The sequence below is a fragment of the Falco rusticolus genome, chromosome 1 (genome assembly GCF_015220075.1).
Source record: "Falco rusticolus isolate bFalRus1 chromosome 1, bFalRus1.pri, whole genome shotgun sequence".
Classification (NCBI taxonomy): domain Eukaryota; kingdom Metazoa; phylum Chordata; class Aves; order Falconiformes; family Falconidae; genus Falco; species Falco rusticolus.
Window position 1 is genome coordinate 30901639 of NC_051187.1, and position 13814 is coordinate 30915452.

The 13814-nt window shown below is 41.3% G+C and overlaps 1 protein-coding gene across 1 annotated transcript; it reads left to right on the forward strand.

Annotated features, from left to right (window-relative positions):
• Positions 1–604: 604 nt before the first annotated feature.
• Positions 605–9255, forward strand: ANAPC7 (anaphase promoting complex subunit 7). The gene is made up of 11 exons (XM_037375431.1): positions 605–811; positions 1718–1904; positions 2422–2541; positions 4298–4409; positions 4660–4813; positions 4920–5062; positions 5275–5392; positions 5841–6037; positions 6529–6753; positions 7187–7337; positions 8179–9255. The coding sequence occupies exons 1-11, from the start codon at positions 711–713 to the stop codon at positions 8366–8368; spliced, it is 1698 nt and encodes a 565-aa protein (XP_037231328.1). The 5' UTR covers positions 605–710; the 3' UTR covers positions 8369–9255.
• Positions 9256–13814: the final 4559 nt, after the last annotated feature.

Here is a 13814-nt window from a genome sequence, read left to right on the forward strand (position 1 = left end):
TGCTAGGAATGTTTCGCTGCTTGGCAAAAGCAAACATGCAGTGCTGGCATCTCCGAACTTGAAAGCTCCCACTGAATTGATTTGTAGTCATATTATTACAAGGATAGTTATGTTTTGCGTTCTTTTTGTGATAAAGGGCAAAAAACATTCTCATTCAGCTCTCCTTCCAGTCTACGCCTTGTAGTTAAGGGTGGCGTTAGCGAGGCCTTTACCCTGGCTGTGGCCTAGAAGAAATGTAGGTTCTGAAGGGCCTTTCTCCTCAGCTACCCCTTTTTATAGGCAGGAGCTTCATCACCTGCGAGGCCTCCGACACATTTAGCTGCCGTAACCAGCAGGTAACACTCTCAGCAGAAAAAGGGGCCAAACCTCAGAGCCGTGCGGCCACGGGGAGCGTGCCTCGCCTGTAACACAGCCCAGAGCCGAGAAAGGACGCCCCCCGCTCCCCGTGGGCAGCCCCCCGCGGCGAGCGGCCCCGTCTGTCCCGCCACTGCGCAGGCGCGGCGGGGGCCTGAGGCGCGCGGCCGGGGCTGCCCCTCGCACGCCTGTCGGGCCGCGCGTCCGCCGTGAAGGCAGCGTGGCGGGCGCCCGCGGGCGGTGGCGGCCGAGGCCCCCTGGGTGGCGCCATTTCGGAGTGGCGGCGCGCGGCGGCGTTGGCCTTGTCTGCCCCTTCGCCGCCTGTCCCCGCCGCTCCGCGCCCTCCCGCCGCCAGTATGAGCGTGGTGGAGCACGTACGAGAGATGGCGGCCGCCGGGCTCCACTCTAACGTGCGGCTCCTCAGTGGGCTTCTTCTAACGATGAGTGGCAATAACCCGTGAGTGGCCGGTGGTACTGAGGGAGAGGCCGCGTGGGACCTCGCTGGGTGGCGGGGGGTGGCTTATGGGCTGGCGGGGAAGCGGGCTGGCTTTTAGAGCTGTACCTCCTGCTGGGCTCCGTGATGCGGGCCCCGGGCCCCTAGCTCCAGGCTCCGGGCCCCCAGCCCCTAGTCCCTGGCCCCGGCCCTGCAGCAGATAAACCCCCCTCTGCCATCACGCCTGTCCGTGGTGTTCAGCATGGGAACCTTTGGGGTACATGGTGTAGTGTGAGTGTCCTGGTAGAGCTGAAGTGATTTTCTCCAGCCCGGGGTGCCCTGTGTAGGCCACTCAAGTGATTCCCTTTATATTTCATTACTTCCCTGTAAGATACTGTTTTACACTTTGGACGGGCTTTGAGGTACTAATTGAAGCCAGAGTCCTTTGCTGAAACCCTAACTCTTCAGTGCTTCTGCAGACCTGCTGGAAGGTGGTCAAATGGTTGGTTGTCAAATGTAGAAATATGCCAGTTAGGACCGGGATAGCTGTACAAGGAGCTGGGTTGCCTTGTAAGCTCAAGTCTATTCAAAGTGCTTTAGTGGACATTGGTAACGTGGCTTTTTGTGGGGAAGGTGAGGGCTGCTCCATTATGGGAAGCAGTGCCTAAGCAGCTAAACGTAAGGTGGTGTTACTGATGAGGTGTCAGGAGTGGCTATTATGTTTGTTTGTGTACAGATAAAAGAAATTGGTGAGATAATCCCTTGTGAGGAGGTAGTACCTGTTACTCAAGAGTCCTTCCAATGTAGTAAAGAAGCAGCAACAGCTGGAAGTTGAAGCCAGACAAACCAAAGCTACAAATACTTTGGATCTGTAAGGTTTTGGTTCTTAGGCAGCCAGCTGATCTCAACCTTTCTGTGTATTTCTTCCAGGGAACTCTTTTCACCATCTCAGAAATACCAGCTCCTTGTATATCATGCAGACTCTCTCTTCCATGATAAAGAATATAGAAATGCTGTAAGTAAGTATACAATGGCCTTGCAGCAGAAAAAAGCATTAAGTAAAACTTCAAAAGTAAGACCTTCTACTGGGAATGCTGCATCAACTCCCCAAAGCCAGGTATTCAAAAACTGACTCGTGTGCTGCATAAAATTATGTAATTGTTATAACCTTACAATTAATGTTGCTGACTCAATAGTTATAGAGTCATTTAGGTTGGAAAAGACCCTTAAGATCATAGTCTAACCGTTAACCTAACACTACCAAGTCCACCGCTAAACTATGTCCCTAAGCGCTATATCTACATGTCTTTTAAATACCTTTGATTGTGGATTTATCATGTCAAATAAACCTGACATTTAAGGCTAATTTGTTTTGAAAATATCAGTGTGGTATTTTCTAATGCAAACCTTAATTGTGGTCTTGAACATAAGATTTTTTTTTTTTATTTTGTATGTGTAATTAATGCTTTTCATTTGAAGATGAGCAATATGAGCTAGCAGTAGGTTGCATTGTTAACTTTCTTGCACTAGATTTTTTCAACATACTCTAAGTGTTTAATGAGGAAACCTTTTTCAGGTTTCTTTTACCTGACTAAACCAACATTGTACTTAAATCTTTATTTTTTTTATTTCAGTGTTTACCATCAGAAATCGAAGTGAAATATAAAATGGCTGAATGTTATACAATGCTGAAGCAAGATAAAGATGCCATTGCTATTCTTGATGGGATTCCTTCCAGACAGAGGACCCCAAAGGTTAGTTCTGGCAGACTTCTGTCACAAGTCCTTGGTCAGCATATCTTGAATCTGTAGCCCAGCATCTGGTCAAAAAAGAATGTAGCCTATAGGTATAATGGCATTGTGTCTTGGTATTTGCTTTTGTATTAGTTAAATGTAGTTTGGAAACATTTCCTAATGTTTAAATTAGCTTAGTTTATTTGACCTCTTTTCTTTAAAATCGGACAAATTTTGTATTCCCTTTTGTTAGAATTCAAAAAAAGTGAAAAGAGTTAAATGTTTGTGTGCATCTTTATTAATTTGTGTGAATTACCTGATTAACTCTTCAGTACTGCGCACAGAAGGTACAGAATTTAGCTTGTGTACAAGGATGCAGAAACACTTTTTTTCTTCCAAAAGTTGTAAAGTATTTGTATGTCCATACATAAGGCTTGAAATACATATCATCTATTCAGTCGTTCTTTGCATGTTACCATGAATGGTTTTCAAAGAGGGAAGAATAATGGCTTGTTGTAACAAAAGCATCTACCAGGTGAAGAATTTACGTGATTGCAAACAGCTGAATTCCTGCAAGTTAGTAAGCAATTGCCGGATATCTGACTGAATAATGTTCTGCAGTTCTGAATCAAACATGTAAATGTGAGAGCCAAAGCAGTTTTTTATATTAATATACTTTGCCTGGCTATAACCATCAGGTAGAGTCTAGTCTCCATGGAAGAGCTGTGTATCACTGGACAGGAAAGGCACACTGTCACCTGCTAGGGCTGAAAGAGACTTGTAGCCTAGTTGTCTCATAAGGTTCTGTTCTGTGCTGCTTTCGCTATTAGTCAGCGTAACTTGCTCAGACTGAGCAAGTCTTTAGGTTTATTCTTGAACCTAGAATGTGTATGGGATGGCAATTCACATCTTACTGTATGGTTTGAGCAATGTAAGATACTTGAAAGGCTGAAGATTTTGGTAAGTAGAAAGAATGATGGTGCTCCATCTTCTAAAATGTTTTCATCCTTTTTTATGTTAAATATTTAGGTCCCATTGTGTTCTGCAGTACCAAATGTATTGAGTCTTTGCTTGCTGGCTGTTAGTCATAAGGGCTTAAAAGGTTAACACATCAGGTCAAACAGCTATGTTTCATGTTAACAGTATTCCTGTGCTGTCCTAACAGTGTACATGGCTTAGACTTTAGTAATGTCCAAGTGTCCTGTTTAAAGACCAACTTACAGAACAGAAAAAGAAGAAGAGATTGAGAAAAGCAAACTTTTTACCGACACACACTAGTAAATCAAAGTATTGTAGCAGAAACCAGCTACTTGAATCATGTAGAGCTCAAATAATTTCTGTTCTTCCGTCAATCGTGACTTCGTTCAGAAGCTGGATGGAAGCTTTCCCTGCCTTCCTAAGCTAATTCTCTCAAAGGCTTCCACTGATATGGAGAGATCAACCGAAAGAAGGCCAATGTCATGGATATACAGGTCCGGCTTGGCATCCGGTATAAACACTTGCCCATCTTTTGACTTTTTGTGTGCAGAACACTTGAGAATTCAGGTTGTACTCTGCAAATACATGATGTAAGACTCTGAGAGAAGAAACCATTGTAGTGTTATACTATGTGCTAGGTTATAGTGATCTTGGAAGAAGAGCGGCTTATTTTTGTCTTCTGCCCAGAAGAGGAGTGAAGGAGGCAGGCAGGCGTGCTTGGAGACAGAGTTGTGATCTTTCTTAGTGACGCTTTCTTCTTTCTCATACTTGACTCTACTAACATTTCTATTGCTTGTAGATCAATATGATGTTGGCAAATCTGTACAAGAAAGCAGGTCAAGAGCGCTCATCTGTTACGAGCTACAAGGAGGTACTGAGACAGTGCCCTTTAGCACTTGATGCCATACTAGGTAGGTGTCTGCACGCTGTTAGTATTTCAGTATTAAACAGTATTATAATGTGAACTATGCTTGGGACTAGGTAACTGTCTTGCGTTTGCATGTAAGATGTAATACCTACATTATGCAGATTATAAAAAGCATTGTAACAAGCCGCTTGTTTATGTGTGTCAAGGGATGGAATTTCTGGTCTTCAGACAATTAATTTGTATTAAAAGCAGTTTATGGTGGCTGAAATTGATGTATATACCATTCTGAATAGGCTTGCTCTCGCTGTCGGTGAAAGGTGCTGAAGTGGCCTCTATGACAATCAATGTAATTCAGAGTATTCCTAACTTGGATTGGCTTTCTGTGTGGATCAAGGCATATGCTTTTGTGCATACTGGAGATAACACAAGAGCAATAAATACCATTTGGTAAGAGTTCAAAGAGCATGATGTAATCAAATAATATATTAATACTTACATGTAATTATGTTTAAAATGGCATTATATAAATGACAGGCATTTTTTTCTCTTAAAGCTCTTTAGAGAAAAAGTCCTTACTGAGGGATAATGTAGACTTGCTGGGGAGCTTAGCAGACCTGTATTTCAGAGCTGGAGATAATAAAAACTCTATTCTAAAATTTGAACAAGCACAAATGCTGGATCCTTACCTAATAAAAGGTGAGTAATTCCTAAAATGAAGTTTGCCTAGTGTAATGATGTGATGAGTAACATTAGAGTAGCAGCTACATGCAATCAAGCATGCAGTGGAATGTTATGTATTGTTGTACCCAGCTTTCTTAAAGTGGGTGTTTGTGGTTCTGGTTTTGTTTTTTCTTGTTTGAATGAACTTCCCATTTCTTGATGATTGATCTTCAAATGTTTCTCTTCAGGAATGGATGTGTATGGCTATTTATTGGCACGTGAAGGTCGACTAGAGGATGTTGAGAACTTGGGCTGCCGTCTCTTCAATATTTCTGATCAGCATGCGGAACCCTGGGTGGTATCTGGGTAGATTGTTTTCTTTCATTTCTTATCTCAGCTCTTGATTTTGTTGCATGTGGTGCTTTAACATTTGATACAGTGGATTCAGCTTTTTTCTTCAGAAGGTGCTTTTCTATCCTGTCTGTTCTGTCCTTGGGGTAACTTAAATTAGCTGTCCATCAGTATCTATTTTGGTCAGTTTCTGTATTTTTAAACCTATTAGAGTTACCACATCTGTGCAGTAACAGTGATGTATTAAATAGCTGTAAAAAAAAGCAGCGTGAATATTAACTGTTAAACTCCTGAAGAGTTTTTTCCTGAACATATATTCTTAACTTCAAATGCAAGTTCAGCAGTTGCCTGTCATTCCCTGCCCCCTCTTTTTTTTTTTTTTTTAAGCTTCTTTTAAACCTCTGTGTGTGTGCCCAGGCACCACAGGCAGTGTATGTTTAGAGTCCCTCTTGTCTTTCCATAGGTGTCATAGTTTCTACAGTAAACGGTACTCTCGTGCCTTATACTTAGGAGCCAAAGCTATCCAGCTTAATAGTAACAGTGTTCAAGCTCTCCTGCTGAAAGGAGCTGCTCTTAGGAATATGGGCCGAGTACAGGAAGCAATTATACACTTCCGTGAAGCGATACGTCTTGCACCTTGCAGGCTGGATTGCTATGAAGGTGAGTGAAGTGAAGCTACTCACACATGCATTGTTGGTTTGGTGTGAAAGTTGGTGTCATGGTGATGATTAGGCCAGGGAATAGACAGTTCTTTTCTCCTGCTGACTTTCAAGTGATGTTACGTTAAGTTATGATGTTAAGTAAGTAAATTATTATTACCTGAGAATTTATAAAGCTCTGGTAGAAGCAGTCAGATTAGGGATACTAGAGAATGCGTGTGTTTATAAGAAAAATTTTCAGACAGGGTTTGTTTTGGTTTTTTTGTTTTGTTTAATTTGGGTATAAACAAACTTGTGCATTCTGAGCAGGTCACTTTTGGATGATGACTGGTTAATTCCACTGAGAGTTTTGTTTTGTATTTAAATGAATTGCATTTGCTTATTGGAGCATCACATGCTTGGAGTATGAGTGCTTCTAAGTGTGAATAATTGAGGAGGTATGAGTGTCTGTAGTGCTGACTCAAAAAAATGTTTTTCTTTTTGTACCATCAGGTCTCATTGAATGTTATCTCGCATCCAACAGTATCCGCGAAGCTATGGTTATGGCAAATAATGTGTATAAAACTCTGGGAGCAAACGCACAGACACTGACTCTGTTAGCAACAGTGTGTCTCGAAGACCCAGTCACACAGGAAAAAGCAAAAACATTATTGGACAAAGCGCTAATGCAAAGACCTGATTACATTAAAGCTGTGGTAAAGAAAGCAGAACTTCTTAGTAAGTTGGGTGTTTTTTTCCCATAAATTTAAATAAATCCCCGATTTATTTAAAGCATACTGTTTTGTGTGGAAGAGTGTTCTGCAGCCACATCAATATGTATGTGAGTGATGTTGCAGCCCAGGATTATCAGTTCTGTCCTGAAGGAAAAATCACGTGAAGTAATTGCATCTAGCAACTGAGATTACACCAGTACTTAAGACAATTGCAAACAAGATGTTTTGACTTAAAAGTATGTGTAAGTGTGAGTGTAGCAGTTGTTGCAACAGAAAGCCATTGTTCATAGTTAATCTTGCAAAAAGTATGTCACTGCTATGCTCTGTGCTGACAGGTCTGAACGAATGGCCTTGTGCGTGGTGATACTGTGTACACTCTGACTTCCTATAGAGTTATCTAAACTATTAATTAAAACTGTAATTTTGCATGTAAACAGGTAGAGAACAAAAATATGAAGATGGAATTGCTTTGCTGAGGAATGCACTGGCTAATCAAAGTGACTGTGTTCTGCACCGAATACTGGGAGACTTTCTTGTAGCAGTCAATGAGTATCAGGAGGCGATGGACCAGTACAGTATCGCCCTGAGGTAAAGCAGAGACTCTGAGATTGCAGTATACTTATAAGAACCAGTAATCAACTTGACTAAGTCAAAAGTTGAGCCGCTAATTGATTAGGATGTGCATCAGAGGTAACTTTGTCTCGTTCTCCCTTACAACAAACATAAAAATTGTGTCCTGTTAATGAATTAGTTGATCATAAGGCTTTGAACTGAGAAGTGCAGAAGCTGCATTAATGCTAAACATGTCACTAGGCATGTGATTCCTTTACTAACAAAAGGATTAAGGCATGGATTTATTTATAATTATTATATAGTCAGGCATCTTAAGATCCATTCCTTTGGACTAGAAGGTGCTATATAAAAATAAGCTATTTAGTAAATTTAAATAGTGGGATTCCATTTAACGTAACCTAAATGTTTTTTAGGGGTGTTACCATGTTTTCATTTCAGCAAGTTGAATTTGCCTTAGGCCTAGCACATTTATGTCCACTGTAAACTTATATAGCTTAAATGGGTCAGCTGTTTTTTGCTTGTGTATAATATATTTAGTCATAGTCATTTAAATTTTCACAGCTTCCATTTTACTTTATAATTAGTATTGCATGGAAGAGCTGACTTAAGTTTTCTGGAACAGTGTGATGTTTAGATAAGTGTCTTCTTGGGGATCAAAACTGTTTTTATATGAAGATTTAATACTTGGTGTTACAGTCAGCCTGAGGTGAAGTTGTGTCATGAACTTCTTGATGATGTTAAACAGGAAGTGCAGACAAGACGAGATTATTTATTTATTTATTTTCACATATAATAAAGTCAGAAATAGAGAAGAAAAAGTTTTAGGGCAGTGCTTTATTTTTCCCTCTTTCCTCAGTTTGGATCCAAATGATCAGAAGTCACTGGAAGGAATGCAGAAAATGGAAAAAGAGGAAAGTCCAACAGATGCAACCCAGGAAGAAGATGTGGATGATATGGAGGGAAGTGGAGAAGAGGGGGACTTGGAAGGCAGTGACAGTGAAGCAGCGCAGTGGGCAGATCAAGAACAGTGGTTTGGCATGCAGTAACAGCCTCTCATCATGCTGCTGCTTTTGGCACTTGAACATACCACTAGGGCCGTTCTTCTTTGAAGAAAGATAACTATGATTTTTGCAGTAATAAAGAACTTCCTTTTTTTTTTTTTTTTTTTAATATGGACTCTGAGACCATTTAATAATTCTACACATCTCAATACCATGAAGATTCTTGATGCTTATTTATTAAATGTAAGGGACTAATTGTATCAGAGGTTATTTCCAACTTTCATTTCAGAAAATTCCTGCAAAAACTGAACGCGTTAGAATCTGAAGTGTGTAATAAGCCTGTTGTTCATGATGAAAACAATGTCTAAATTCTGTCCAGGGCTAAGTGTGCTTGATCACTTTGTAAATACAATGGTTTGTACTTCTTTGTGGAAAAGGTGTTACCCTCTGGTTTGTATGCTGCCATTTGGGCTCGCACCTCCTGGCGAAGTCTGGAGGAGTTGCTTGGGTGTGGCTGAAAGCAGCAATTTTCTCTTGCTGTGTTTGTTGAATTAATTTGTGTTTTTCTAAGGCATTACATGTGCTGTACAGGAGGAGTTTGGTACACTGGGCAGCTTGACTTACAGGACACTTTTGTAGCTGACTGATTTCTATGTGTACAGAACTAAGCCAGTGTTGGAGAATTACAGTCATTTCCTCAATCCTTACTAAACCCTGTAATCACTTAAAAGCCTGTACATGAACGTTTATTTTTAAATGCAGTTTAGTTATATTTCAGTATGTTACTAAAAGGTTTTGCAGCGGTGACTCAAAGCACTTCATGTTCTGTATACAGCACTGACATTTAAAATGATATAAAAAGAATTCATCCCTCTTCGCTGGCATTGCTGTAGAAATGTTAAATTATGCAAATAGACATATTGTCTTGTTTTTTCTGTGTTTATATAATTCATGTCTTTGTCAGGTAATATTTGAACTCGTGTTTTCTCACACCTTTTGAAGCAAAGTTGCATTGCTTCACATACAAATTCTCAATGTCAGCATTTCAAGGGTGAGCTGCTTTCTGTAATCTAGAAACTTTCATTTCTGTGGGCTTGTGTGGGAGGAGGAATTAGTTCTTGCTCTGGTTTTTCTTGCCATTCTGATTTCATTACTTTTTACTAAAACGTGTATTTTTATTTTTACACTGGCAATTTAATTCCATTTGTATTTACTCTGTTACCGCAGGTATGCTGGAGCACACAGGTATTTTTTACAATGCTAAAAAGTGGTTTGGAGGGAAAATGGCTATTTGATACAAGTACATGATGTGGAGAACAAGCTTCTCCCCAGTTGTAGATGTGTAGTGCAGATAAGGCTAAAAACGTATCTCTCTCTCTCTGTGACATGCATTATATCACTTAGAAGAACACACAACAAAAAGAACAGGCAGATTACTTCTATTATAGTCTATTTTGGAAATATTTTGGTATGTCACATCTTACAAAGGAGAAGTCTAATAGTTTATGCATTTTTTAAAAAAGAAAACAGCTGGGCATCTCTTATCTTTGGAATTTTATGGGCTTTAGACTTTCCAAAGTATCAAATTGAATTACGGTTATTTGAAGACTCTATGGGAAGAACAGAAAAGCATGTGCTGCTGTCTTGGTGATTGAATTGGCATAAGCTATTACTGCTTTTTCATTAAACAAAAATGCCAAATGGCTGTATTTCAGTTAGAGCAAACATTTTGTTAATTGCATTCTGGTGGCTGAGAGGCCTGAGCCTGTTCTTTTATGAAGAATCTGTTTATACCATTGCTGTGTGATGCAGTGAATAATTTCAGCTCTTTGCATGTCTTTCATAACAGAAAGAAACAGACATGTACAGCTCTTTGCATGTCTTTCATAGCAGAAAGAAACAGACATGTACAAGTAGATTCAGAGCATCTCTTTTTTTTTGTAAAAAAAAAAGCCCTGCTTTGTTTTCTCCTCACGCTCGAGCATTCATCAGATTGTGTTCTGCATCTGAAAGTTGGGTAGCTTCATTAGCTTTCTAGTTGTATTCTAAACCTCTCTTGTGGACAAAAGAACGGAGTTCTTGATGTTACTGAAGTGAAGAAAGGATACATTTAATTTTGATGAGAGAAGTGTATGCAGTATGTGATGAATGTGGAAGCTGCTCAGCCATTTTACTCTAATGATTCCTTTAATCGTGGCGTTAATTGCAGATGGAAACCACTGGCCTTACGCGTTTCTCCGCAACATTTACCTAGAACAGGAAAACTGAGAACCACGGTTTTCACTAAAACAACCTGAGAACCGCAGTTTTACTAAAACCATTCTGTAGCGTAAACAAACTGGTAATGTCGTCTTTCAGAACAGACAGGAAGACTACTTCAAGATGAGCGTGCTGTGAAGAAAACATCAGTGTGCTTACGCGTGGCTTCAGCAAACAAGTCCAGGTACACCTACGGACACCTTATATCTTCATGTATTAATGTCTCTCTATAAAATAGTAGTGTCCTCGCTGCTTTGTTTTTCTGGGAACTTGGCTCCTCGTTGAAGCTGAAAAGTTCAGTTGGATCTTGCAAATAATCTAAGTATGTGATGCATTGGGGTTGTGTTGCTTCTGTAGGGTCTTTGCTAATAGTTGTACAGTGAGTGAGTAAGGAACTTTTAAGATGCTATGCATGTTGAGTGCATTTGAGATGATACAGGTAGATATATTTAGCACTAGCTTCAGAATCCTAGAGGGATTCTTCTTGCCTATTAATGAGCCTTCATTAGCGTTCTAATTTTAGCATGAGGTCTCTGGTTTTGCAGAGACCTTGTACTCTCAGTTACCAGCATTCTACTTCAGGGAACATTAACAATTAGCTCATAATAAGCAGCTGACCTCATTCTGTCCCTTAGTCATGTGCTGTGCACCCTAGAGGGAAAGACCATAAAGCCCCAAACTGAAGTTCAGACCGTGTCAGATCTGCAATGTAAACTCCCCAAAGCGAAGCAGTTTGTAGGAGAGGCAAGAAAGCCATTGCCTTCCAGTCGTATTGTACAGCATCGGCATGTCTGCCAGTGCGAGTCTCTGGGGCTGGGGAAGGACGGAGCGCCCGTGTTTGCTTGAAATCCTTGAATTTCAATCACAGATGTCATTAGTGAGTTTTCATGCTTTTCTAATTGGTGATAGGAAAGACGGATGGAAAGGGACAGAATTTCTTCAAACCTTACATAGACCTGGGTAAAGGCTAAAGGATTTAATTTACCAGAGTCTAAAAGCAGCACGCATTCGTGATGTGGCTGGGATTTGTCTAAGTAACACGTGGTCTGTAGCAAGTGATTTGCTTGTGCTTTATTCTGCAATGTGCTGATAACACCTGCAATATTGGCAGTATTTCACACCCTGATTTCCAGATCTTGGGAATCCAAGAATTGTGAAGCAGAGAGAATAGAAGGAACTGAGGGCTGCTGGTCAATATAAATGTTTTCTGTCTAATTTAGGTGCTTTTTCCTTCTCTGTTACTGCTGATTATAGAGATATTTTTGATTAACCAGGACTTCCCCCTCCTTTCAGTAACAGCCTTCCTCATTAGGCCTCTTTTCTTCCCTCCTTGCTTTTCAGGAGCCCAGTGATGTGGAAACTACGCCATCCAGGGCAGAAACAAGGAGTATTTCTTACTCAGCAAACCTTATTCCCTCGCTTAGATCGCAGCTGTAAGGAAATCTCAAAGGCTGTGTGTTCCATTGTGATTCCAATTACACAAGTACATGTAACCAAATGCCTTTAAAAAAAAAAAACAAACCCAAAACAAACCAAAACAAAAAAAAAAAACACCAGATCAAAATCAGTTGCAAGTCTCCAGGGGGCTTACACTCAGTATAAACCTGTGAGTTGAACCTAAATAGCCTTAGGCAGGGCTCGGAGTAGCGTATTGTAGCTAATGTGTGTTCAGTACTGCCCATCAGTAAATTCATACAACTTTGTGTAGTGCTTGAGTTCTGCTGGGTGCGTTGCAGTTGATTTTGTTGCAGTTTCTTTATCAAAAGGATCCACTGTGGGCCTAAAGAATGATTCCCCCTACCTGTTAAGTGCCTGTATTGCCAGGGTGACAATCTGAAAAATAATCCTGTGAACAGATGCCTCAAGCTACCTCAAAAATATTCCTACTCCTCTCCCATCCTTCTTTTCCTGATTAATTCTGCCAACTTTTTGTTGCTTTTTTCTACTGTGTTTTAAAAATCTTTTAACTGTTCGCTTCGTAGCCCTGTAAAAGGTTGGTTTAAGCATGTTGAGGAGGAGAGGGCAAGAACTGTAAAGCTGCTGTTGAAGTGCTGGAGCCCTGCCTGAGGCCTTGGTGATAATTAACACATTTTCTTCAGTGTGGTAACCAGATCTCGGAGGGAAGGGTAACAGTGCTGGCCTGGGAAGGGGGGAACGGAGCTACTGCTGCCTTCCTAGGACCAGCAGGCTGGTTGAGATATCATTGGGAAGCCAGCCAAGAGGATGCAGGGAGATGCCTAGGGCTGGATATTTGGATGGAAAAAAAATACATTTAAAAATAGTTATTCTGGTGCAAACGCAACTCAGGGAAAAGTAAAGCGTTGACGTGGGGAACTTGTATATAACAGTTTATGTATTAAGTAAAGCCCTTTGGCTAGTCCATGTCTACTACTGTTGATGCCAACAACAAAATGGAAAGAGGAATTTGTGTTTTCACTTGCCGTCCCGAGCCTTGCATGTACTTTGCAAACCTTAACGGTGGTGGAACATGCAGGGGAAGCCTCCTCTGCGGTGGGTCGCTGACGGATGTTTACACTGTGGAATCCTCCCTTCCAAACAGCTTCCCAGAGAGGCCAAGGGCTGTGTGGGCTTGGAGATCTGATGCCTTTTTCTCCTTTCCTTATCAGTCCATCGGAACACCGATGCGTGCAGAGTGATGGTTTGGGGATCTGATGAGCAGTACCCTTCCTGACTTAGGAATTTTAAAAGGGACTGAGTTTTTGATGTCTGGCTGATCACAGTACTATTTCTGAAAGGACAGCTGATGCCATCTACCGAGCTGCCCGCCCTGCGGCGCATCCTGCCCACAGTGTTTGACCAGAGCGCTGCGTGGCAGGGGACACTGACCTTGCATTCCGCACATTTCCCTGGGGGTGCTCCAGCTATCTTTTTTTCAGCTGTCAGCGGTGTGTTCCAGAGCGCTGTGAGCCTTGTCTAGAGGACAAAGGGGAGAACCCCCCTCCAACCCCCCATCCTGAGACTTGGATTTGATAGAGTTCTCTTAAATATTTACAGAGAACAAAAAGTCTAATTACATTGAAGTGGCTGGACAGGCAGGCAGCAGCACACTGCTTAGCTAATGAGGGGGTCTGTGATTTGGGATCCCTGAGCTGGGAGAGTTTTAAAGGTTGGCAGAAGAGAGCTACTTCCATTGGCAGTTGATCCAAGAGCTTGGGTTGATCTGGCAGCACAAAAGGGCCTGATCCTGTGCTGGAGAGGTGGCACGTTGCCC